Source organism: Orbicella faveolata, unplaced genomic scaffold, assembly GCF_042242905.1.
Source record: "Orbicella faveolata isolate gen_17 unplaced genomic scaffold, um_ofav_v1 contig_34, whole genome shotgun sequence".
NCBI classification, from domain to species: domain Eukaryota; kingdom Metazoa; phylum Cnidaria; class Anthozoa; order Scleractinia; family Merulinidae; genus Orbicella; species Orbicella faveolata.
This window is the reverse complement of record NW_028301563.1, coordinates 32,512,218-32,539,274: the sequence shown is the minus strand read 5'-3', so window position 1 is coordinate 32,539,274 and position 27,057 is coordinate 32,512,218. Positions and strand designations below refer to the sequence as shown.

The 27,057-nt window shown below is 38.8% G+C and overlaps 1 protein-coding gene across 1 annotated transcript; it reads left to right on the top strand.

The window, feature by feature from the left end:
- Positions 1 to 4: 4 nt before the first annotated feature.
- On the top strand, positions 5 to 27,057 carry LOC110045220 (vacuolar protein sorting-associated protein 11 homolog). Its single transcript, XM_089271809.1, has 38 exons — positions 5 to 106; positions 178 to 252; positions 1,059 to 1,110; positions 1,992 to 2,113; positions 2,681 to 2,734; positions 3,166 to 3,234; positions 3,657 to 3,754; positions 3,852 to 3,898; positions 4,739 to 4,833; positions 5,674 to 5,763; positions 6,225 to 6,276; positions 7,087 to 7,171; positions 7,307 to 7,371; positions 7,814 to 7,893; positions 8,573 to 8,652; positions 9,627 to 9,698; positions 10,090 to 10,168; positions 10,576 to 10,620; positions 11,117 to 11,218; positions 11,470 to 11,511; positions 11,928 to 11,995; positions 12,340 to 12,418; positions 12,755 to 12,872; positions 15,478 to 15,546; positions 17,178 to 17,290; positions 17,780 to 17,863; positions 18,334 to 18,384; positions 18,931 to 19,019; positions 19,690 to 19,764; positions 20,614 to 20,705; positions 21,835 to 21,920; positions 22,597 to 22,644; positions 23,146 to 23,219; positions 23,849 to 23,944; positions 24,021 to 24,080; positions 24,884 to 24,950; positions 26,115 to 26,180; positions 26,342 to 27,057. The coding sequence occupies exons 1-38, from the start codon at positions 92 to 94 to the stop codon at positions 26,438 to 26,440; spliced, it is 2,853 nt and encodes a 950-aa protein (XP_089127935.1). The 5' UTR covers positions 5 to 91; the 3' UTR covers positions 26,441 to 27,057.

Genomic DNA, 27,057 nt, shown 5'->3' with positions numbered 1-27,057 from the left:
CTTTCGGGGTGAGAAACAAAACAAAAATGGCGGATAGGAAACGATAGAAATATTGGGAAGTCAGACGTTTTAGTGACAATTCTGAAGCGCCATGGCGCTGTTGCAGGTTTGTTTTGCATACAACCGTGTCAGTACACTTCAAACTGCAACTTAAAGCTAAACTATTTTCTATTGTAGTGGCGGAGGTTCAATTTTTTTGACAAGGAAGTCCTCAAGGACCCGGGGACAACTCAACCATTTTCGGGGCTCAAGGTATGTCGTTAATGATACTGCTTAAGATGTTAAGTTAGCTTATAGGGATATGCGGTCCAATATTTATTCTTGAGTTGGATTTTTTAAGCGTTGCTCCGATTTATTGCTTGTTTCATAGTTTATATTGCTCAGCTCTTAACTAGATGCCACCCTCCCCCACCCCTCTCCGACTTCGTGTTGTAACATGCAAATAAAACATCATGGGTTCTTGAGGGATTGATAGCAAGAACAATTAAGGGTCCCCCTAGTCTACTCTGTACCATAATTTTTAATGAAACTTATCGTACAAAAAATAACTGAAATTTCTGTTAAAAAGCAAATGGAACATACAGTCATGCTGTTGGAATTTTGGTTGGACATTTTGGAGTGATTTTGAGGTCTCATTACAAGGCCGTACCCTGGTTTGCAACATTTTTACCAGTTCCAAGCCTTTTGGCTTTCACTAGCTCACGCCTGAACCAAAATTGGCAGTTGGTTTGTTGTGGACCAACATCAAAAATTGTCTTTCTGGTTTAACCAATTATCAACCATGTTGCTTTCATTTTATTTTCGACTGATTTTTCTAGACTTTTTGATTATTTGGGAGGGAGGGGGGTACAGTATAAAAATCACCTTAAATGTACAAACGTACAAGTATTTTATTTTATGTTGAGAAATTCATCAAGCTTTTGTTAATTTGCAGTACTTTGCAGGAAGGATTATTATTCTTTAAACAAAGAGTGATTTTTTAAAAGCTAATTCTTGTTGTTTTAGAGATGTTTTAGTTCTCATGAATCCTCTAACAAGATTATTTTTGTTCTTTGTAGGGTATTGATATTACAGCCTGTACCAGTGGAAGAGGTCAGTTGGTTATTGGAGGTAAGATAAAACATTGTTCTGCCTTTTTCAAACCTACAATCCCAGACAGTCGCAATTAGTTGGGACACTTCAATTACTGGGCATGTTCTCTTTCCCACTCCTCCGCCCTCTTTTTCCTTCCGTTATATAATTTACTGAAATTCTGTTTATGCAAACTTGCAAATCAGCATTTAAAAGAGAGGTGACAAATGGTCCTTGAAAAATGAAGGGTCTCACAAATTTGCATTGAATTTTATGGGTCTAACAGTCTTGGTTTTTTTAGCAGTTATGTGAGTCTCATAGTCTCAATTTTTTCACAAAGCTGTCTCACAGTCTCAATTTTTTGCAAGACTGAGAAAGTCTTAAAGTACTGATTTGTTTTATAAAAGACATTCCAATGTCTTGGAACCTGAATGTCTCAAGCTCGCATTTAAAACACTTTCAATTGAAGTCTTGGTCTTGCAATTGAAGAAGTCAAAACGTCTCGGGCTCTCAAAGGAAAATGCTAGTGATGCTTGGGTAACTACATGCAGTTATGTTATGTAAAATTAATGTATGTATGGGTGATCAAATAGTGATGAGTAAAATAAGGAAATGATCTCTCGCACATTTTGTCAAAATGCTAATAGTTTTCCAATTATTAGAATTTTGACAAAACGCGACTGAAATTATTTCCTAATTTCTCATATATGCCATTTGATAAACCTTTTGATATCATGAGTGACAAATTTGCTTACAATCATGGATTTTTGACTTGTTTATTGTGTCAAGAAATTTCATGCCAGACGTTGGCATGGCAATTTTGTAATTTCACTTGTGAAGAATATTATAAGTTGCTGAAATTTTGCACCAAAATTATGGAGTAATTTGTCACACATGGTTTTATTAATAATATTTTACAGATTCAGCTGGATTTGTTCACTTCCTGGGCCGTGATTTGACTATCACATCCTTCCAGGCCTATGAAATGCGTGTGTCACATTTCTATCAACTGAAACAGCAGAATATCTTATTCACCGTTGGAGTAAGTAATTATAATATGTTCATTAATTTCTTAATTTCTAACATGTTGTCCCTTGTAATATTTCTTGCGAAGCCGAAGTGTGTGACCATTTTGTACTGTTTATCTTGCCGCATGAAGTGGTTAATATCTTTTAAGACCCTCTATATGAAACCCAAGTCAAGGGTTTCGTTAACATTTTCAGCAGAAGGGCAACTGGTTTTCACAGGCAGGCAAAACTAGTAGAACTGTTCAAACTTCTTTGTAAGGAAAACTTTCTGCTGGATGGTCAAACCAGCTGGGCAAAATTATCTTCACAGCCGGTCAATTTGCCCGGTGCCCGGCCCTTATTAAATGAAAGCCCCCTCTAGTGTGGGGTATTATTTAATTTTAACTGTAAAGTATGGGGAGTCTCTAAATTTCAAGTCTGTGGATGAAACCATAATGTGTGGTACATGACCATTCAAATGAAAGCTATTGAGCAGTACTTTCAGCAACACTTTCATAGGATACTGTTTTTACTCAACATGTCTACTACTGAATTGGGACGTGGTATGTTATCTTACTTCATGTTAACTTTATGACATCCAGGAAGATGAAGTGGATGGTATTGACCCTATCATTAGAGTATGGAATCTTGACAAGGTATTTTTCTGTAGTCACAGCATTATTTTTCATAGCTGCCATATACTCACTTGTAGATGAGTTGCAGTGTACATGTACCCTTCATATTCTACTCTTGCATGGATCATGGTAAATTTGTTTTCTCGAGCTACCTGAGGTACACTGAATCTCAGGGTTGTCAGCCTGCTGCTGGCATGGTCAGTGAGCCTGAGTGAACTTTATAATGTTTATACATGTACCCCTATTCAGTAATGAAACAATTCTTTGTCTTTGTGTAGCCTAATACATAATGTACCGGTATATGAGAGAGACACCTTAGGTTTGACGAAAAAATTCCATGTTGACCTCTGTGCAGTGTACAGATGTCTTCAGTATGGAATTTTGTTTTTGTTTAAAAAATATAATCATTATGTTATACATGTATTAAGCAGTACATGTACATTTTACTTTAGATTGACAAATATGGAAATCCAGTTTGTTGCTGTATGCAACGATTGATCCCAGGAAACAAACCAGTTCCGGTATGTTAAGTTATAGCACAGGTGTATATAATGCTGTTATCTGTTATCGACAACCTGCCAATCTTCTCATCAGTCTTGATAGAAGTGTCTGAAGTCTTTTTGCAGTGTATTTCTAGGATTTTAATATGCCTTTTGGCCAGCTTGTGTGATTGCAGTCTTGACATGGACAATAATTTTCCATTGGAACACATTGTAGGGACCTTCTTCGAAAAAACAGTGTACCTTATAAACAATAAACTACGGTATGCCACTCAGAAAGAAGACATTATTTAATAATGATCATATTTTATATAGTTCTCTACTGTTGGCATTTGTAATCACTGAGCAGTTTGGATGAAGAAAGAAATAATAAATAGTTTTTGTCTTCGAGTTGTCAGAATTAAAGGACTTTCTGTCAATGGTTTTGTTGATGTGATTGACAGGTGTCATGTCTGGCACTGATGGAGAACCTGACACAGATGGCTGTTGGTTTTGCAGATGGAAGTGTTCTTGTGTATAAAGGAGATATCACAAGAGACAGGTAAGAAAGTGAGTGAGTGAGTGAATGAGTGTGTTCTGTGACTTTGAAGCACTAGACAAGTGTATACAACTATACAGGTCTCATACTGTTTTTTCAGGCACACAAAGCAGAGGATCATACATCATGACAAACATCCAGTTACAGGTATAGCAAGGTTTCTTCTATATTTATAATGGTATTGTAATTTAGTAAAAATAGTGTTTTGCCCCAAGGAGTATCAGTACTGTAGTTCGTATAGTGTGATTGTCTGGGTGAGCGTGGTTCTGAAAAGAACTGTTGTTGATGACTGAAGTTTCGACAACTTGAGCGGAAGTCATCTTCAGAGTGAATAGTGTTTGTCAGTCTAAATAGGGCTTTAGCCGTGATGGTATTGGCTGGAGGACTTGTGTAAAGTTTGGCAAAAGTCATTGGTTGGTTCACACCATACAAACTAAATGGTAGTTATAAACTTGTATGATAAGTACATGTAATTAAAGGTTTCAACCTAATAATATAATAATATTAAAAGAACTCATGTTAAGTTACTCTTTCCCTGTTGTACTTTTGTTTCTGTGAATGAAATTCTCAGTAGAAACTTTTCCTGAAAATAGAAGCTTAATTTCCTGTTTACAAAATGCAAACTTCAGGTTGTTCTTGCATAATTTATTAATGTTAATTTTTTCTGCATATTTTAAAACTTTTTATTTGCAGCTTTTTGCTATTAAATTTAAACTTTGGATTTAAAAAAAGGATACTAGATAATTGCCAAGCATTTTATTTACTTATTTTGCTGCTAATTGTTATCACTGATTGATGTTACTTAGGTGTAAAGTTAGTTTCAAAAGAATTAATATCAATAGACTAGTAAACATCAAGGCAGTAGCTTTGAGAGGATATCTGACTGTCCTTGCTGTGGAATCACTATAAGTTACTGCTTAATGCCCCAGAGACTACTTGCCCCGACACAGACTTAACCTTTATAATGTTCTTCAATCTTGTCTACAGGACTTGCTTTTAAGCAAACCAGCGACAGTGTTGTTCTGTTTGTTGTGACAACTGAAACAGTTCTTGCATACAACACCTCTGCAAAAGATCGCCGAGTAAGTATCCGAATAGCATTCTTCATTTGTAGCCATGTACTAGCATCAGTAAGCATTTTCAAGCAAACTGGTCAGGAGCAACATCATGCAAAATATGGTATACAAGCTCGAACCTTCAAGATTCAAATAGTTTCTACAGTGTTGGAAACTAAATTTTGACAGTACTCGCCATTCAGGCCAGTGACTTTCAAAATGCACTTACCCTGTTTAATTTTTACTTGCCCAGAAGTTAAAGATGCCTCCCTCCCCTGCAAAAAATCTCCGTAATGATTCACGAACCATTCATTTTTTCGGTATCTTGAAATCACGGATGCCCAGCTTGCCATTTGAGCTTTCTTCTTCTGGTCCACTATGCGAGGCCTCCTTGGGATTTTACTGTTTTATTCTCCTTTTTGTCATCAACTTTTGACACTCCTTGGAAATATTTTCAAATCGCCATAGTGCTACCTGAAAAAACAGCTAAACAAACAGCTGGTACTGCCAAATTCACATACATCCCTAGAATGAAGACATTGAAGTTAACAGCTTGTCCGCATGATCTTTTCAGCTGTGAGGATGATTTTACCAGCCTGGTTTGACCATCCAAACGTTTTGCCCGCCTGAGTGTGAATCTCTCTCCCCAATTTTTTTTTTAGGAGAGGGGGCAGATGTACACAGGCTAGTGAAAACCAGGTGCCCTCTTACTGAAAACACTAATGAAGCCCCTGAACTAAGACATCTAGCAGACAGTTCTGCTGAAATTAAAGGAAATTCTCAATTTGTATTCTTGTGTATTTGTTGAAGTCTGAACAATGTTGGATACAATAATTATTACGGAATTGTTTTTCAATTGCTTTACAGGAAGTGTTAGATGCTCACGGCTGTGAAATGCGTTGCTCGGTTATGAGTGATGCTTCACAAGAAAATCAGTTTATAGTGGCTCGGAAAGAGGTCAGCCTTTGATGCGTTACAGTGTCAGATGGGGTGTTGGGATGGGATACTTCTTTCCAAAGAGATTACAGTAACTGATAATTAAGAAATAGTTGAAGGATTTTGTACAGAAAGGGCATGTCTTGCTATTTGGGCTGATTTTCATATTTTTGCTAGATCAAGCTAATTTTTGGCAGACTGACTTGTTTTGACATGAAAAACATTGTTCTTTCTGTAATTTTTTGTTGATTTTGTACAAAGCAGGTCATAGCTTTGATTAGTTTTGATTTCGTACAAAGAGGGCGTATATCTCTGTTTGGGCTGATTTTCATTTTTTTGGCAGGATTGAACTAATTTTTAGCAGAATGAAATGTTTTGACATGAAAAAATTGTTCCGTAATTATGTGGTTGTTTAACACTTTGTGTTTGAGAAATCACATAATGCGATAATGTATGCAACTTGATCTGTTTCTATATTGCAGGCTTTATACTTCTATCAGATTGATGGGAGAGGTCCGTGTTTAGCATTTGAAGGTATTGTACAGCAAGGCCTCCTCAAGGGAAGCAGCTAAGAAAACACAAAGCTGGCCCAGTTAGCTTTTCAGCTCTTTTAACCATAATGTCACAGCAAGTCTTTGTATTCTAGCAAAGTGATATTAGCTCTATATATCCAGAGAAATTGACCAACAGCAGGATCTTAGTAACATTACTGGCCTCTTCTCAGAATCTTTTATGATTTAGTTTTGAATGTACTGGTCTGTTTGTCTTAAGTGCAAGATTATTATATTATGTAAATTAACCTTGATTACATTCATACTGTAATAAAGTATTATAAAATAAAATGTAATTAACTCTAGCTGAACAACCTAAAATGTAATACAAATTTGCATGTAGTTCTCTGAAGCATTTTATTTGCATGTGCACATTTAGCACCAAGGTACTAAGTTAAGCATTAATTTGCATTGCACAGAATTATTTTGATTTATATTAACTTTTCTTTCAACAAAACAATACTTAATAAAATGACATTTATTTGATATTCATACAATGTAATTAAGATCAATTAAGTTCATTTGTTATTTTGACCACACAAAGATATATACTAAGTCCCCATTTGACAGTTGGGGAGGAGAACATGATAATGTATGAACTGATTAGATATTATTTTAAATTGAGTGAAGAATGGGTATGTTTTGAATAAATCAAATTACATATTATAAGAACAATGGAAATATTTTTTCAAAACACATAGACAATAATAATTATTATTGATCATGAAATTTTTTCTTTTCAAAAATATTAGGTTTTGATCAGTTGCTGATAATATTAAATGTGCTTTCATAGGTGAAAAGCAAATGGTAACATGGTGGCGGGGTTATTTGGTTGTCGTTAGTCAGGACAACAAACAAATTCAGAGGCCATCAGTAGGGTAAGGAATTCAATACAAAGATTCTTTGGAAAATTCATGTTAACTTATTAATGTTCCTGAGTTACTGTATATGTGTCCATAAGGATATTTTACCTCATATTTTTACTTCAACATGTTCTGACATCTTGTTTGCAGGGGAACATCTCAACAAAGGAATGTCAATGTGGTAACTGTTTATGATATTCAAAACAAGTTTATTGGTAAGGATTACTGTTAGTACATGTAGCAGTGATATCCTTGTGAAATAATAGTACATTTTATAGGATTTGGGTTGATAAATAGGTTTGTGGGGTTTTAGTTTCAAAACAGGTTACATAATTTTTTTTTTTTTTTTTTTTTTCGCCAAAGAAAAATTTATGTGGTCTTTATATGGTCACTTGAGGTCAGAGCTGCTTGTGGGAGCTATTGCTTCCACACTCAGCCTTTTTATACAGAGTTTGAGGGACAAGTTAAACCAGGTTTCACAACAGTGGTCAGAGCTAAAGCTGGTGTATTTTTTAGCGGGGGGGGGGGGGGGGGGGAGTCAGGTCGCAAGCCAAACAAATCACAGTAATAATATTATTGTAGATCATAATATTATCTTTACTCTGTTATTTTTTATTTCTCTATTTATTTATTTTTTTATTTTTTTTATTTTTTCAGCTTTTACCGGGACCTTCCAGGGTGTCATTGATGTCATATGTGAATGGGGCAGCTTATTTGTAATCACAATGGAAAATAAGGTGATTTGAATTACTATAATTTTTCTCAATGTTTTCTTTCCCCATCTTTCTTGTGATACTTCTTTCTCTTTAATATGATATGAAATACTTTGCCTTGCCTAGTTATTAATGGATGCTACAGCAGTGAATTGTTGGCAAATGAAATGGTAACAAACAAGAACGGTAGAGTGGAGGAAGAACTTAAGTTGTGGAGGCACTTGTGCACTCATCTCTGGGTCAAGCAGTCCAGGTGCCCTGGCCCTGCCTCTTTATCCCTTCAGTTCATTTTCTTTTATAAATTTACATTCAATGACGCAGACCTCATTTGTCAAAGTCTAATGAGTCAAGCTATCCAGAGGCATCAACAAATTACTGAGTTGTAATTAACAGACTTGTGGAGGCCCTGTGGTTTCAGAGTTTGTGTGATCGTCTCCAGATCGAGCGGTCTGGGCTCGAGCCCTGGCCGGAGACATTGTGTTGTGTTCTTGGTCAAGACACTTTACCCTTACAGTGACTCTCTCCACCCAAGTGTATAAATGGGTACCGGCAAATCCCATCCATGGGGAAGTAGAAATATTCCTAGTTGCTTCATGATACAGAAACCAGGATAAGCCCCAGCCTGATTGGACACTTGGCTTGTATTCAGACTTAACCATACCACTCACCTTTTAGATCTTAATAAAGTATTTCTTGTTTTCAGATTTTTCAGTTGGAAGAGAAAGATACACAAACTAAATTAGAAATTCTTTTCAAGAAAAATCTTTATGCAATGGCTATCAGGTATTGTGGAAGTTATTTTTCAAGAAGTTTATAACATCTACTGTTAATTTCTTGTTGTATGCAAATAATTATGACAGTATAGTTCAGCTTGGTTTTTTTAAATGTAATGTAGAATTTAGGAATTAACAACATCAAGTTAGGGGTTCAGAGAAGAAATTATGAAAGATAGTAAAAACAAATATAATCTACATAACAAACTTGAAAGCGATGATTTTAGGAGTAATTCATTTAATTATTTAAGAATAGAAAACATGACTGGGTTTCTATTGAATTATAGAAACATGAGTGGAAGTTTGGGAGAACGAGAAATGCTGAGGGAACACGAGCCACAGGCGACTAGTGTTTCTTCAGCTTTTTTGAGTTCTCCCAAACATTCACAAGTGTTTTTATAACTTGGTCGAAGCACGGAGAACATGTTTTGTATTTCTTTTAGGAAATTCCATGGCAAAAAAAAAAACAGCAACTTGTTTACTTTGATCATCACAATTTAAATTATCTTTGCTCGTGCCATCATTATGTCAAGAGCATGTGCTAGTTCAGTGTTTCTATGGGGTTGTAGATACACAATACTTACAATACTTCAACTCTTTACCCTAAATAGTTGCAGCCTGCAAGATAATACTTTCTCTGACTAGTTCATGATCTCAAACTTTAAGAGCATAAGTGATAAATTGCTGCAGATTGTCGCCCATTAACCTTTTGTAGACTAATCATTTGCCAGTCTAGGTAAAATACTGTGTACAAGTGTTTATTATGGATAACAATAAGAATGAATTCTTACTAGCAGTTGCACCATTTTCAAACTCGTGAAGCATAAATGCAGGGCTGTGCTCTCTAATAGTGCCCAGGTGCCACAGGTGACTAACTTTTGCCTTTACATGCCTGGAAAAATTCACTTTTTCTAACTGGTCAAGATATGTTTACAAAAATGTTGAAGTTTTTAAGCATGTGGTCTCTTCCCTATCTTTTTCAAGTTTGGCAAAAAGTCAGCACTATTCTGATGGACTGATTGACATCTTTACACAATATGGAGATCACTTGTACAGGTGACAAATCTGCAAATGCTTGAATTGTTGAGTAGGTATTTGCTTGTCGGACCATTACTGGGATTTTGGAGAAAAACGTTTTGCTAACAAATTAAAAAAAAATGTAATCGCGTTATTGTAGAAATTTTCATTTCTGGGCAGGTGTGATAAAGATTCTGGTCCCCCTTTTAATTTGGCAAAAATTGTAACAGAACTAAAAGTTGTTTATTTCTTGTGGTCAATATTACTTTGATTTCAACATTTTTGGCATTTTGTCTCTTTGTATTGCAAGCTCTTGGCCCTTCTCATTAAATCACAAATATCAGCCATAATGTTGTTTCTTTAGTAGAGCTCTACAGAGTTTTGTGTCTTGGCTTTGAGAGTAATTAGTGTTTGTTGTTATTTTTTTCAGCAAGGGGGATCATGATGGAGCAATAAAGCAATACATAAAAACCATTGGTCACCTGGAACCTTCTTACGTCATTCGCAAGGTACTGTACGATGTGCTCTGTACATTGCTTTATTTACAAACTCCCAGCCCTGTCAGAAAGCAATTGCTAAAAGCTGTACTTTGATAACCCGGAATTGGTCGGTATAATGATGAAGCAAAAGAATTAACATCCAAAGAGATTAATCGGTTAATTATACAACTGAGAAAATGACTTCGTTGTGATTGGCTGAGAGCAGGCCAATTTATCATAAATTCTTAATTTGTACTGCAGTGCAAATTGACACGTGAGTGTTTGCAATTTTCCTAGACATATAATGAATGAGTAATGTTATCGTATGAAAGCTTAAGCAATTAAGGATGTACACTACTTGTGATATTTGTAAAGTGACTTTATGATGAAAGTGATTCCAAATAATTTATTTTGTTGTTGTTGTTGTCCTTTTCCAGTTCTTGGATGCTCAGAGAATTCACAATCTTACAGCATATCTTCAGGTTTGTACACAGTAATCAGTTTCAGCAGACCAGACTTATAACTCCATCCACTGACAAACTTTTGTGACTTCATCTTTCGGTGATGAAACATCAGTCGCCAACAACAGTTCTTTTCAGAACTACCTTCACCCAGATGATCACACTATATACTTAGGGTATATAGGTATGTTAAATACCTAGACCCTGTTAAAAATACCTGGTACGGTTTTGCAGCTTATCAGGCTCGTTCCATCTATGTGAACCATGCCTTAACCACACTCACCTAATAGGCTGCCGAAGTGTATTGAAAAGGAAGGTGTTTCATTAATGTTTTCAGCAAGAGGGCAACCGGTTTTCACAGGCGAGCAAAACTTTTGGAACTAGATTTAAATTTCTTCTAGAAGGTCAAACCAAAACATCCTGACAGCTGGTCAATTTGCCTGGTGCCGAGCTCGTAATGAAACCCTTGTAAAGGTGTACATTAGAGTGCTGTTTTTTACTTTGTATCTTGTGTTAGGCTCTCCACAAACAGGGACTTGCCAATACAGACCACACTACTCTGCTTCTTAACTGTTACACCAAACTCAAGGATGTCTCCATGCTGGATGAGTTCATCATGGTACTACTTATGCTCTAAATCTCATTTCTCCTTACTGACTCCCATATAATTTCTTACAATGTTAGTTTTAAGAATTTACGTTTACATCAAAATAGTTTCCCTTCATTGATGGTTTTATTTATTCTCATTACCTGTCTACTGGACAATGTAAGGATTTTGCTGGGAGAAATTACATGTAAATCATTTTTGGGAATTGCAGTCAATGGCCGAAGTGAGCAGTGTGTTACTTTGTTTTTTCATTGTTTTTTCAGACCGACAGAGAATTGAATTTTGATGTTGAAACTGCAATCAAGGTAAGTCTGAAGTTCTGCTTACTTGGGAGAAATTTAATGGTGGTAATGTTATGTAGTTTTGTTACTACTGTGTAGGAATTTCTTATTTTTAATATTCAAAATATTGAAAATGACTTTGCAGCGTAATTTGATATGGTTAACTTTGGCCACTTTGGAACATTTATGAGACGTCACGGATAGAATTTGACCATTTAGAAAACTGGATGAAAGTTTACTAACGTTGAGATGTTTCAAATATTGAGCTTATGCTCAGTGCTCCGGGCTCAAAAATTTCACCTGCCTACTTGCAGCCGTACCCACCCCCCGCGGAAAAACGTTTTTCTTCGGGAGTAGGGTTACGCAATTTTCGCCCTCCCAGGGGTTATTGTGTTGTGTTTTCGGGCAAGACACTTTTACATGTATCTCTTTTATTCTAGGTCTGTCGTCAGGCTGGCTACTTCAAGCACGCAGTGTATTTGGCAGAGAAATATGATCAGCATGACCTGTAGGTGTTATCCACTAGGTCCAAAAATGTCTCTCCTTTTCAATTTCGCCGCAATATCATTGCGTGGTTCACTATAGTAATCGTGGTTTTAACAGACACCTAGCCCAGCTTTCTTTTGAAGCACCTAATCAAGTTAAAGTTAGATATAGATTGCCTGTCCATAGCAGGGATTAAGTTGAAGAGGATAAGTCACCGACGCGTGCCTGATGTACTGCCGAGTGCTGAGGCACCACCAACAACTCTCGACGTGTCACCGAAGCATCTTACACGTTGTGAGAGAGCAGTGTCGGCCTTGGCCGACGAATTGTTCATTCTCACAAACAGTTCAATAAATTCTGTCCTAGATATCTGAAGATTCAACTTGAAGATCTCAAGGATTACCAGAGAGCTCTGTCCTACATTGGAAAACTAGAGTTTTATGAGGTACAGTTGAGATGTAAATAATAGCTTATGGATATCGTGGCAATTTATTTAGAAGTTAGGAACAAAGCAAGAACAAAGTGGTAAGTGGGCTGCGAATTCAAGAACAGAGAAGCCGGAGAAAAGAGCGGGAAAAATAACGTAAACCAAATTGCCTTTTGTTGGCTCTCCCTCCTGATTGGTCAAAAATACTGAGACTATACTGTGATTGGTTGAAGCATGTTGCGCGAAATCCAGCAACAAATTGCAGAATTTTGGCAATTTAAAAACCTTAGCAAGAATGTACATTATAATTTGAACTGAAATATAACTTAGCTCTCAATTTTTACTTTGTTTAAGGCTGAAGATAACATGAAAAAGTACGGCAAGAGTCTGGTGAACGCCGTCCCTGACGAGGCGACCAAACTGCTCAAAGTACTGTGCACGGACTACAGACCACAACGACCTCCTCATGAACGTGAGTTCACAATACAATCTGTAACTTCGCTTTTTCTTTGTTTTGTTACATGAAATCTTCCGATGTTGTTATGACTCGGTTAGTTTGACATGAAGACGGTAAACTTAAAGTGCCACTGAAACGAAATTTTCGTATGTGAGATTTTTGCTTAGTAATAAAGTTTCAACCTTACTTGGAAACACTGCGGACTTTTTTTTCGCATACGGTAAGCGAAAACTGCTTTTTCAGCCGTTCGAAGTTGGCTGGTTAAGCCCAAAATTGGCGGCCATCTTGGCGCGGCCAAAACAGCCTAGTGACGTCACTGGTTGTATTACTCTCATGCTGCGCTGAAAATCTAGAGTGATTATGGGAGAAGAGAATACTGTTCGAAGCCCCCCAAAAAACATCTTAAGGACATCTCAGAGCTGTAAAGCAGATAATCATAGTAGCCTTAGACAAGAAGATGTGGAGAGTCGATCCTGGGGCTTTTCAGTCTATTTAATTGGATATTTGCAGGATATTTTATGTAAGCAAGCAAACGAGTGGGAGTTCTTAGATCGCAAAATGATCGGGACTCTTGGTGAAATGGCCACCACTCAATTAAACAATACCTACACTCATAAAGTAAAAAAGACATGAAAACAAGAGAAAGCGGCTTTTGAAATTATTTTCCGGACTGCTGCTGCACGAATCGCAGCAACAACGCTTCGAGTTTCGAGTCGCTTCGCTTCGAGGAAACCGGACGCTTTGTGAGTTTCACCGCGGACGAGATGGTGCTACAGTGACCTTTAGTCCAGTTGCATCTGTTACATCCTACAAGTTATCAAATCAGCAACAATTTAAGAAACCCTCTTCTTTTATGTGAGGGAGCGAATTTAAACTTTAAAGGTAAACTAAGCTGCCATGACCCTACAGGTATGTTTTCAGGAAACGAGAGAAAGCGTGACAATGTCGACGGCGAAAGGTGATATATGCAAATTAGTTCAAATTCTGTTTAATAAACCTTCGAAAGGAGTGTAAACTAGTGACGTTTTAACGAATTGCTTTGAATTTGGATACCATTAAATGAAGATCATAGACATAAGTATGTGCTAAAGAACTCAAAGTAATCCATCGACCGTGAAATATTGCAATTGGGAGATACGTGTAAAAGAGAAGCGAAATTCGCGCTTTGTTTACACTGATACGTATGCGACGATAAAGCAAACCCTGCTGCGGATCACAATTTTCAAAGACACATTTTGTCTACCACAAGAACTCTCACTTATTAGTATCATAAAAAGATCCCCTCTGAGTACAAAGAAGTACTCGACTCAAAGCTTGTGGACCGTTAATAACTTCGTGATTATGCGGATGGCTGATGCGCTTACGGCTTTTACTGCAGTAAAGTTGCCGAGGATATATTCGAACCTTGTGTAATAGAACTTAGATAAACGTGAGAATCCAAATTTCAGAACCAGGCTGAAAACAGACGACTAAATATCGTGTTTAGGCTTTAGGACGTGATATAAAAGTCGCCACACTCGTCTTCGAAATCTCCAATCGAGTACTCAAAATGTTCGAAAAGTAACTGAGCTGTTATAATCTGTAACATTTATTTTGGTGAATCTACACTCTTTGGCGCCCTCCAACGTTCATGATATGTATTTCCTGTCAAGACTGGACAGAAATTACAAGGTAGAAAACTAGCAGGTATCGACAATATGAAAAATAGACTTGAATAAATCAAGTGAAAACAAGAGAGAATCTATAGCGCTTCTTGCGTGAATACAACCAGTGACGTCACAAGGTCCTTAAATTCGGTTCCAGAGCCCGGACACAGTTTTGCTCCAAAAAGTCGATTTCAGCAGCTAAAAAAAGCACTTTCCGTTAGGATTTAACAGAAATAAAGTTCACCATTATTTTAAGCACGTTTGAAACTACAAATTGGGGTAATAAAAGAGCGTACGAAAATTTCGTTTCAGTGGCACTTTAAAAGGCCCCACAGTAAATTTTGCTTAATTTTAAACGATCGATATTTCAGCTGTCTACTTCGTGCATGTTGCAAGCGTGATTAGGGGATTGAAAACTGGAAAAGACTTGATTGATTCGCTACAACAAGGGATGGTGCATTGGGGAGAGCACTCGCCTCCCGCCGATGGGGCCCGGGTTCGATTCCGGGCTCGGTGTCCCATGTGGGTTGAGTTTGTTGTTGGTTCTCGCCTTGCTCCGATGGTTTTTCTCCGGGTTCTCCAGTTTTCCTCCCTCCACAAAAACCAACATTTCCAAATTCCAATTCGACCAGGATAGAGCATCCGTATGAAAACCAGTTAAGGCTGACGTGGCTTCCTCTCTAAATGTTGTAATTTATTATTTACTTGACTAATTACAGCAATGCATAAGGAAGTAAGCTTGACTAAAAATAGCTAGGATACCATTATTGAACTAATCAAGTTATAGTAGTTGATCAAAAAGCTCTGATGCCACAAATTTCAAGAACTGTTCAAGACATTTATAGCTAATCGCAAGATTAGGTTTTGCGATCGTCTCAGAAAAAGAGGGTTGTTTAAAATCCAGATTCTCCCTAGGTTAACTTAGTTATTATATGAAAATCAGTTAGGAGAATATTGATGCTGTTGCTCTTTAGGCGGCACAGTTTCTGGTTCTGTTTCACCAGTCGGTGTCGGGGTTTTTCTGACCATGACAACCGTTCTCGGTAAGCTACAGCAATCCACTGACATCTATACTTTCCTTCACATCACGCTTCCTACGTCATACGATATACGTCATATCTTACGTCACGGTAGATTGTAAACAGTGCTTCGTGTAAGATCGACTTTCCTGACATGTCACATTACGCGTGCCTACTCGAGTTTCCTCTGCACAATCGCTCGTGTAACCACGACTAGTCACGATTCCCAAGTTCTAACTCGACGTAGTTCATTTTTAACATCGTGTTTTATTGGGATCAACTGGTTCTTGTTGGTTGGGTCTTTCGTGTTCTATTGGGGAAAACCGTTTTCGGTTGGTTTGGTTGATGACTTTTTCAACCGGCCTCAAACCAGGTTGAAACGGTTGAAAAAGCATTTGCGTTATTATGTCGCGTGATTGTAACTCACGTAAGGGCGATTCCCAGGAGTTAACGTGTTTCAACCAAACCGGTTGGAAAAGTGTTCTATTGAGAAACGTTAACCATACCAACCCAAACCGGTTGCGGTTGAAATTGTTGATCCCAATAGAACACGACCTTGGTGTTCGAGTGCCCTTCTGATCCCGCCGCGCAGACCTCCTATCAATTGAACTTTCCAGGCGCAGTCGGAGTTTGATTTACAGTCGTACTAGAGCTAACATGCAAAGATCTTTCAGTTAAACGTCAATCTCGGCCACAAGTATTGACTAGTTTAACACCAAGGCACTGTTTAACCGTTCATTCTCGTGACAATGTCTCATATCACGATCTGAAACAACATGGCATTCGTCTTACGTCACATCCGTTGTCCCCAGTTTTCCTCGTTCCTCTCATAACATCACACCTTAGTTCATTCATTCGTTCATCATTTGTTTCTTTGATGGATGAGTTTGGTTTTACATCCATTACTGCATGGTGGCGGGACGTATGTTGAACAGGTTAGATGAACCCAACTGCAAAATTTAAGTGCATGTAGTTGGATATTGAGGACGTGAGGGCTTTTTATGTTTAAAAAAGTGAATTTAGCTTTTGTTGTGTGTTGCGCAAAGGACTTAACTCTCACTGTAGTGTTTAAAATGATGCCGGCGACTTGTTATGGCAACCTGTGAGGAATTTGACTCTTAGAAAACGATGTGGATCAGTGTAAAGGAACAGGAGAACTGGGGCGAGTCAAGGAGGAGGCTAAGGGGAGAAGTGGGGCTTGGGACGGGTCTTCTTGTTGTTCTGGTCAACGTCATTATTATGAGAGCGGTTCTCATTTGAGTGTCGTAAAACCAACCTAAAGTAATGACTCTACCAATCACAAAGGACAAAGACAATCCAACGAACCAATCAAAACTCGAAGTAAATACATGTAGCCGACGTAACGCGCGGGAAAACGTGTAGGAGCGAGCCACGATTGGTTTTGTATTTACTTCTGATTGGATGAAAACGTGGTGTGAATTTTTCAAGCCAATTGTCCAGCGTAGTAATGCAAATCCAATTACGTTTGAAAACCGCTCTGTGACCAGAAACATGTTGCTACCGAAGCAGATATTGCCTCTGCGCCGGCGCCTGTTGTTCGTGAACATATCGAATATGTTTCATCACCATACCTCCCCTGTAAGTATCATAAATTATGATATAACATGCTAACATAATTTATGTGCTTGTTTCAGATCCAGCTTCGGATGTGGACAGGACGATTTACAAGGCTCGCGCGGAAGAGTTCATCCACATCTTTGTACATCAGAAGGCAAAGTTGATTGAGTTTCTTGAGCACATGGTGCAGGTAACGAATACTTTCAAAGTGTTTATTTCATGGTTCATCACTCGTGGCAGGTAGTTACTTAACACTTCGTTCTGCCTAAGAAAAACCAACCATAAACTCATGCTGAGCGAGTCACGTAAACAAACAATATCAAGGAAATCACCCCCCAAAAAATTCTTGGCTGATCTGACGCTGAAAAAAATTCGTGCTTAAAAAATATAGACCATATTCGTATTCTTGGTATCGGATTGGAACTAGCTTGAAACTGAGGCTAATGCAGGGAGTGTTTTCAAATGCAAATGATATTTATCGCTTTTTAATGATGTTTCCCCACATGAGCCTCTACTGCAAACTAGTGCCAGTCCAATACCGAGAATACGAATATGACCTATTGCCCAACCCCTCCCCTCCCCACCCCTCAAAAATATATGATTTTCCCTCCTCATTCTTTCTCGTTGGTTAGGCATCAGACAAACGATTCACTCTCTCTGTGTTTCTTTCTGGTCACAGGTGCAGCCTCATTCGTCCAACCTTGTGTACAACACACTTCTTGAGCTCTATCTTAATGATGCTGCTCGCCAGAAGAATGTAGAGGTACTGTGACGTATTGTCACGCAATAACATCATGTCACGTAATTCGTTCGAATCCCTGAGTGAAAAGATAGACTTCGCTTCTCTAAATTTTACGAGAAATCTCTACTTTCAGTGAGTCTTGCCCTGTAATGTAACATCGGTAGCAAATTGTAATTCCCAATGTTAGACTCCTTGAAATGTTATCCAAAAACACATCTGACAGAAAGGAGCTTGTAGAAAAATAAAGAAACTATATGTGAAAGAAAAATCAGGACAAAATGTATACGAGCGTGGAAAATCTTGTGATGTTACAGAAACAGGGTTTCGTACCCTAAAAGAACCTCGTTTGGCGTACGAATTATCCACGGATAGGTTACAGTATTTTGTAAGTGAAACGAAATAAATCCTTATTGAAACAAAGCTTACTTGAAAATGACAAAATCATCTCTATTTTGTAAGTTTTCGTCTGCGTTGACTTCTTTCTGTTACAGGCACAAGTGGAGCATGAACGTAAAGCCCTTGATTTGCTGAGAAATGTGGAGGTAACAATTTAAATTCCCATTGAACGACAAACTTTAAAATACTAGGTGTTTTGAACCTGTGCCTTCCGTGATACAGCTCGTGTGAGGTTACAGCAAAGGCCACATGGTGACTCTGCGTTATTCACTCGGAATTTGAAGTGTTTGTGTAGCCATTCGGGACTAGGTGCGAGGAAGTATAATCATGTGACCAAAGGAGGAAATTTGTACGTGACTGTATGCTGCTTATGTTCCTGTCCTAAGTGCCCTGTAGAAATACTATAGAGTCATAATAGCGGAGCTACATCTTTGATGTTGGACATCCATGTTACGGCCAATTGACACCTGTCAAAACAAGGTATCCGCTTACCAGTATCACATGACGATATCTCGGACTCAGGTTAAGAGCTCATCGAGGTGACGCGTTTTTTCGAAGTTGACCGCTGCCCAGGTACTGGGTTTCGATTGAATCGCAGACTCAAGCCAGGTTTACTTATTGTAATCAAGAGCTCTGCTTTTAGGCTTGGCTAAATCTATATATTAATAATTGCTATGCTGATCTGTTTTCAGGCTCGTTATGACATTGACCACGCCCTGGTGCTAGCGCAAATGCATCATTTCAAGGCAGGCATCCTGTATCTGTATGAAAAGGCTAAACTGTGAGTACACGGTGTGATGTGACAAAATAGTTTCTAAAGAAACCCACAAGGGAAACACCTAGTTGATTATCAAATTGAAATAGTTGAGAAACGTTAATTTACCGTTGCAGCAAGTTTAGAAAGCTTCATGCATCAGTCCTTCAACTTGCTGATCAAGAAGCTGTACATATAGTATGTTATGTTCAGTATCCCGTTCCTTCAGTAGAGCTAACTGTTCCCGCAGGTGATCCCGGGTATTATTTCAGGGACGTTGCTGTACAACATGACGTTCCCTGATAGCCGTGACGTTCTCACGTGGAGTGTTTAGCATGTTTTTTTTTTAACAATGAAAGTTTTTCTTTTCCCTTCATTCGTTGTATTTCTTTGGAATCTCTATTTAATATGTGCAACTTCCAGGCAAGTTTGTAGCTGAAAATGCTTGACCATACGTGGCGGACGCTCTTAAAATGGAAGGACTTAGCGATACAGAAGCTCCCAAAACAAGAAGCCTAGCGTGACTGAATGTCCTTCACTTGCGTGACCTCACGTAACAACAGTTCCTAACCGAGCTATTAAAATTGTCGTGACCTAACGTAACAAATTACTTTAAAATAGCATTACATAATGTGGTGAGGAAACGCATTCTTAAAGGTCTCATAGATTCGTTTTTTCTTCTTCGTAATTTTAACAGTTACCAACAGATACTTCACTATCACATGGAACAGAATGAGTACAGTCACGTGATTGACACATGCAAGAAATATGGGTGAGGAAGCATTGCACAGCATTACCATATATCAACAGATAATTTGCACAGAATTTTCGTATGAATTTCGACAGTCAACGTGGCCTTAAGAGCGCCTCCCAAGTCTTGACAATACCATTGTACAATCCTGGCCAAAAGTCTTAGGACACTTAACGCTTTTGCCAACATATGGTCTTTCTGTTCACCTCCCCCTCCCCACCCCCAGGGGGTGGGGGTACTCGGAAAATTGAATAATGACTTCCCACTTCAAACTAATGCGTCACCAGTTGGCATTTTGTCAAGTGTCCCAAAGACTTTTGGTCAGGATTGTAGCTAAAATTTTAGGGCGTTTGGCGAATTATTCCGGTGATATGCCAAATCTATATGATAGGTGATCATTACTTGTTGAGAGAGGATTGGAAATTAATACTATTACTTTAGTTTTATGAAATAAGTTATATAGGAAGATACTAGAGCGGTTTTCAATTGACTCGAAACTGAGTAATCAGGCAATTACTTTGGTTTTGGTTTTGGTTTTACTTCGGTTTGAGATTAGCCGAGTAGTCTAATTGGTAAGTAATTGGTTTGGTTTTGGTTTCACGACACTCGATTGAAAACCGCTCTATCAAGCCATCAAGGTATAATTACTATAAATCACCAACATCTACAGCGAAGGCAAGGAAATGCAGCAGGGGATTATCGTCTTGATCTACCACCATTTTCTCTTCATTTTATCGTGCGTAAATAGGTAGAAATCGAAATCAGTGCGAAGAAGTGTATTTAAAGGGTTGTGACTGAATGCTGTCTTTAGTCAGCAGGTGTTAAGTTTTAGCAAGCCGTCTTCTGAAATCGTTTCAATGTTCCTTACAGCACTTTAGATGCAAGCTTATGGGTGCAAGCTCTGTCGTACTTTGCCCGGCGGGAGACAGATTGCAAGTCTCAGATTATGGAAGTGCTCTCTCATATCCTTTGCTAATTAACAAGCAGGCGATAGTAATTCAGTCAAGCGATTCAAATTGATTAAAGCTCCGTCCACACTACGCCGCAGGAATTTGAAAACGGAGGTTTCACTCTAAAAGAAAAACGCATTCAATGTTTTCAGTCCACACTACGCCGGAGGAATTTAAAAACGAAGGTTTCACTCTAAAAGAAAAACGCATTCAATGTTTTCAGTCCACACTACGCCGGAGGAATTTGAAAACGGAGGTTTCACTCTAAAAGAAAAACGCATTCAATGTTTTCAGTCCACACTACGCCGGAGGAATTTAAAAACGAAGGTTTCACTCTAAAAGAAAAACGCATTCAATGTTTTCCGTCCACACTACGCCGCAGGAATTTGAAAACGGAGGTTTCACTCTAAAAGAAAAACGCATCAAATGTTTTCAGTCCACACTACGCCGGAGGAGTTTAAAAACGCAACAATCACCGGTCATTTTGGATTTGTGTTTGAGGAAAACCCGGTCAGGGAAATCACGTGATTATCGTGACGTCATCGTTTTCGAAAAGCTCCGTTTTCAAAATGTTTTCCGTCCACACTAAAACGTAAAGCCAGCGTTTTCAAATTCCTCCGGTTTAAAGAGCGTTTTCGAAAAGCTCTGTTTTCGTGACGGATTAGTGTGGACGGTAGGTCTAACCGTAGAAACAAAGTTGCGTTTTCAAATTTCTCCGGCGTAGTGAGGACGCTGCCTAATGTTGGGTCTAATTCAGCACCCACAGCAGGACATCTCCCTTAAGGTATCATCTTCCGGTAGGCCAGGGACGTCTTCGTCAATGGGGGCATCTAGTAAAGAGACAGTTCTCTTAGGGGACATTCTGATACACATTAGGGTGTTCCCTTAGGGATATTTGTGTACAAATCCACAAAGAACTTCAAAGATCGCAACAAAGTTGAAAAATCAACTTTTTGAAAGTTTGGAGATTAGCAGCGATGTAGTATTTGGTGAAAAGTAACGTGGCAGAATAAGGCTAAAGATTCTTTGTGTATCAATGGCATGACAACTTGCTTGAGTAAAAACGTCTTCCTCCCAAAAAAAAATGCGATGTGCACCACTGTTGGTAGATAAGTTGGATAATTCCTTAATCACAAGTCAAATATCGATCGTGGAAACCTGATGTCTCCGCTGCTCGTGCTCCAAAATCTGGCTCACAACTCCACAGCAACATTAGCTGTAGTCAAGGTAAACGTGCTCTTGGTTATAATTTTTCAATTTTTCCAGAAAAAAAAAAAAAAAAAAAAACAGTAATCACAATGTTTCTTACCATGAAGTGTGTGTCGAGCAAATGTCCCACTTGCGGAGGTTATCCTAATTTCCTATCCTGCTTTGATGTTATATGCTAGTCCTACCTAGAGTTACTTCGCAAGGGTAAAGTAGGTAAGGTGAAGTCTGCATGTGAGCCAAGTGGCCCATCAGGCCGGAGCTTATCCCGGTTTCTGTGGCATGAAGCGACTAGGAGTATTTCTACTCCCCCCTGGATGGGATGTTAGTCCATTGCAGGGTTACCCTTAAAATTAAATTCGCCGGTACCCATTTATACACCTGGGTGGAAAGAGACACTGTGAGAGCAAAGTGTCTTGCCCAAGAACACAACACAATGTCCCCGGCCAGGGCTCGAACACGGACCGCTCGATCCGTAGTCGTACGCATTCCACGCCGCGCCCTCACTAGTTACCTCGCTGGTAACCATTTATACACCTTGGTGAAGGGAGCTACTGTGAGAGTGAAGTGTCTTGCCCTAGAACACAACGCAATGAACCCGGCCATCTGGAACCAGGCGCACAAACCATTAGGTCAGTCGGAGCTATGTTGTTTGTCTTAGCAGTTAACGTGCTTGCAATGGTTGTTTATTTTCCAGGATTACATTATTCATCGTTTACAAATGGAAGACGAACTCATTGCAAACGTAAGTAAAAGGTAGCCTTTAGGATTCATTAGGGCTTTGGTCATGATAGTGATTTTCAGAAGCATTCGTAAGTCACAGGACACCCAGGAATAACAGTACACCACAAATGATAGGACATATGAAGATGGCGGTGACAATGCAAATGGGTCACCTTGTGGACAAACTTAAAAAGGGAGGCAGAAATCACAGCTAGATAATATGAAAACATTAGTAGTTTGATTTTGTAGTGCAGTACTGGACAAATGGCAGGTGTCGATCAGGAAGTGAAAGATGGAACAGGATTGCAAAATGGGCAACTTGGAACGTGAAGTGCGGTGTCCACCTTAGACTCACCTTAGGCTCGTTCCTTATGCAAAAATCTTGTTGTAGAGAAGATCAAATGGAGGGAAGATTGCCCATAGCTATTACAGCTAGAGGAGTAACTGCCCCGTAGTAACGAAGAACTCGTGTTAGACATTGTTCTGTTCAGAGTTGTTCAGTTTTGTATCTGCTGTTTTTCAGGATGAACGTTATATTCGTCAATATCGAGAAGAAACCGACAAAATGAGGAACCAGATTAAAGAGCTGAAGACAAGGTGTGAATGGCTAGTATTGCATGGACATTCGTACAAGCATTGACTTAACAGTGATCTATAGACCGTCTTGTCTAGTTAACTCACATTTCGTGTTTTGTTTTCTACTGAAAAAGCAGCTAAACAATACTGATATAATACCAAATAGTCAGAAGGCTGTAACATCTACTGTTGGTCTATGTTTGGCGGTCTGTCAGTTGAACCCTAACCAGTTTCTCTGTCTGTCTGTCTGTCTGTCTGCCTGTATGTCTGTCCGTCTGTCTGTCTGCCTGTCTGTCTGTCCTCTGCCTGTCTGTCTGCCTGCCTGTCTGTCTGTCTGCCTGTATGTCTGCCTGTCTGCCTGTATGTCTGTCTGCCCGTCTGTCTGTGTGTCTGCCTGTCTGTCCGTTTGTCTGTCTGTCTGCCCGTCTATCTACATGTCTGTCTGCCCGTCTGTCTGCCCTTCTACCCATTTGTCTGTACTTGTTTGTTTGACTTTCGACCTGTCGTTTCTTTGTCTCCCTTTTCGTAGTCTAATGGTCGTTGTTTTTCAAAAGAATCCATTTGTTTTGATCTCATCACATAGCCCCTTGTCTTATCATGCGTTTTGTAAGCTATTGTCACGCAAGTCACGCAATTTTTTCTTTTACTAGTGCGAAGATATTTCAAGGTGCAAAGTGCAGTGTGTGCTCCCGACCTTTGGACCTGCCAGCCGTTCATTTCCTGTGTCAACATTCATTTCATCAAATGTAAGTAGAACACGTAGCATGTTCGTGGGTTTCACGTGATCATGATTGTCTTAAACCTTTGTACATTTTTTCGCAGCTGTTTTGAGGGATATGCTGAGACAGACAACGAATGTCCGATATGTGCTCCTGAAAACAGGTGTGTGCGACTCTCTTTTAGATATGTTTTGTGACACCACGCTTGACCATTAAAATTGATTTTGTTCCTTCCTCTTTTGAGTCCTCTCCCTAATTTTCAAGGATGAAAACAAAAATGAGTTCTCTCCCTCAATTAAAGGAATTACGTCACGGTTTGCGCATCTTGAAAAGTTCAGCCTAAATTTTTCAAGTTCGTCGTTTGTAATCCTTGTCAATCTTCTCCATCCTTGACCATCCTTGATCCTTTATGGTTTATTATTATCTCTGTGGAGTTTTTCTATCTTAGCAAAGTATTATTTTCAGATCTCCTTCAATTTAAAGGTAATTTTGTACGTGACCAAAATAACACAAAATTCCGTGACCGAGCTCCTTTTTTCCTCCCTCCCAACCCTTGACCCTGTGACTTGGATATATTTGCTAAACTTCTATTAAATGAGAGACACGTTGACGAAATGGTTTTTGAGTTTGACTCCGGATTGAGTGGTCTGAGTTCTAGGGCAAGACACAACAGTTTACTCTCACAGTACCTCTTTCCACCCAGGTGTATAAATGGGTACGAGCGAATTACATGCTGGGTGGTTACCCGCAACTGACAAGATTCCAATCCGGGGGGGGGGGGGAGAGTAAAAATACTCCTAGTCGCTTCATACTAAAGAAACCGAAGATAAGCGTCAGTTTCGTTGGCCACTTGGCTTAAACACAGATTTACCTTCACCTTTCTCCATATTAACGCCCCCTCCCCCATCCCACACCATACTAATACAGTACAGTGTACAAAAAACAGATTTTTATTTCCAATAACAGGAAAGTTCTTGACATCATAAGACAACAAGAGCAGGCGAAAGATCTTCATGAGCAATTTCATCACCAGGTCAGGAAAAAAATTTCTGCGGTAGTAGACTGTGGTATTTGTTTAGCAGGCCCTCATTGTGTTATATTACAAATACGCTAATCTGATTGGTTCTCTTATTATGACTACACCTCTTATTTTGAAATAGGAATATTGTTTTCCCGGCCGTGGCTGAATATTCTTATTTTTCTGCCGATTTAGGCTGAAAATATTCTTATGAATATTCTTAGATTATGGCGTATGACGTTTCCGTTTTATTAGGGAGTTTAAGAAAGCCACGACAGCAACGGCAGCGGCAACGTCGCTAAACAAAAGAGTTAATTAGGAGAACGATGGCTGTGCACGTGCGTTATAATTCTTGGTACATTTCTTTGCCGTCCTCTGCAAAACAACAACGTGAAATGGTCAAATTCTGCGTTGTCTGAAGAACGTGGACCACGACGGCTAATTTTTTTTTTAATTTCTGTTTCAAATTTATCGCTGTGTCCCAGATTCAGTTTCGTGATAGTTTTGACAGTGAGAAACAAAGTAAATGACTTTAGAGTATCGCGAAATTCGTAGGTAAAATATAAATTTATTTTTTTAATCGACGTTTTCCTCGGCGTCGCCGTCGTAGCTTCTTAAACTCCCTATTGACTTTGATGGCGTTGAAGCAATTATGGAGCCAGATGGTAGCTAACAAAGCCTGATGTGACACACAACTTGTCGCAACAATTTTATTAGCATCGAACAAACAGCTAGTGCTGTTTTTGTTGTTTTTGGCTAGTTTTGCCGTGTAGAGAAAGAAAGAATTTTATACGGTTTAGTTAAAAACATATAATTGAATTGTATTTACAAATTTTTGCATACGCAAAATTATATTCTCTTCAAAATCTAAGCCTCGAGTTTATTCTTAAAATATTCGTAAAACTCCACAAATTTCAGGCTCGATTATTTTCTCGGAGAAATAGTCAAGATGCGCCACTACGTTGACTGTTCGCTTGTACAAAACGTGAGCGAGTATTTCAACTGTTTAGTTACAATAAGTTTTCTTTGCTGATCAAATTCTCAATTCCCATGACTAACACGTGCAACTTTGAACTAAAAGTCTCGGGAGAAATTGAATTCTGATCTTTGTAATGCACTCTCCGGCTTCCAATGGTTATTTTGTAGCATATGCTAATGTTTTTCTTGATTTTATTTCAGCTGGAAAGAGCCGCTGACGGCTTCTCTGTTGTGGCCGAGTATTACGGACGTGGTGTTTTTAATAAGGTTTGTTTTTCATTGCTGATAAATCTTGAACCAACTTTGTAACGCCACCCCCTCGCTCGGTTTTTCGCACGCCATTGACCTCTCCCCTCCTTCCTCCGGAAATAATCGACCTCTCCAAATTGAAGTTAACCGACACTGTTTTTTTCGCTTTGTTTTTACAGGTAACGCTTGTGACTGACCCGTCCCCTCCTCGTGGCCGTTCGTCTCAGGAGGCTGTTTCAGATCAGCGCGAAAGACTTTTAGACAGCGCGCACAGCTAGCTGGGAAGAGTATCATGCGCCTACTGTCCACTCGGTGTGCGGTTGCGTCGATGAGCCAAGAGAAGTTGATAGCAACAAAGAAAAGAACTTTATTTTCTCTTGTGTCATAACACTGAACCTTTTGAGCGCATATACTAATTATCATTTTGATAGAAAGACAGAAATAAAAAAAGAACTGAAATGCAAAAAACTGAAATACTAAATGTGGACGTAATCGCTTCCAAACTGTTACAAATGGAAAGCAATGATGATCAGTGATTGAAGGAACAAGTACTGTTTTTTCAAAAAATAGTTGTTGAGTATGTGGCATTTATACAGCTGGACAAATGTGACTGAGATGGCCAAGTGATCAACCACTGGTTTCTCCTTGCAGTATCAGTCTCTTATCAATCAAACCAGTGATGAGAATTACGGCCATCATCGACTGAAAGATATTGTCTTAATCTACCAACAAATTCTCAAAACTCTGATATCAAGAGAAATGAAGGACAGCAAAGGAAAATTAACAGTTTGAACATGGTACTGAAAATGATGAAGGATAGGAAGTCTTGTTAAAATATAAATATACTCCTTTACAAGGTTGGAAAAACCTAAATTCAAGCTTGCCCTTTTCACAA

What these genes read in the sequence shown, in the direction of transcription:
- LOC110045220 (XM_089271809.1), top strand. An exon ending in CTTCTTACGTCATTCGCAAG is followed by an intron (nt 10,169 to 10,575) that starts GTACTGTACGAT and finishes GTCCTTTTCCAG; the next exon opens with TTCTTGGATGCTCAGAGAAT. An exon ending in GAAAACTAGAGTTTTATGAG is followed by an intron (nt 12,419 to 12,754) that starts GTACAGTTGAGA and finishes ACTTTGTTTAAG; the next exon opens with GCTGAAGATAACATGAAAAA.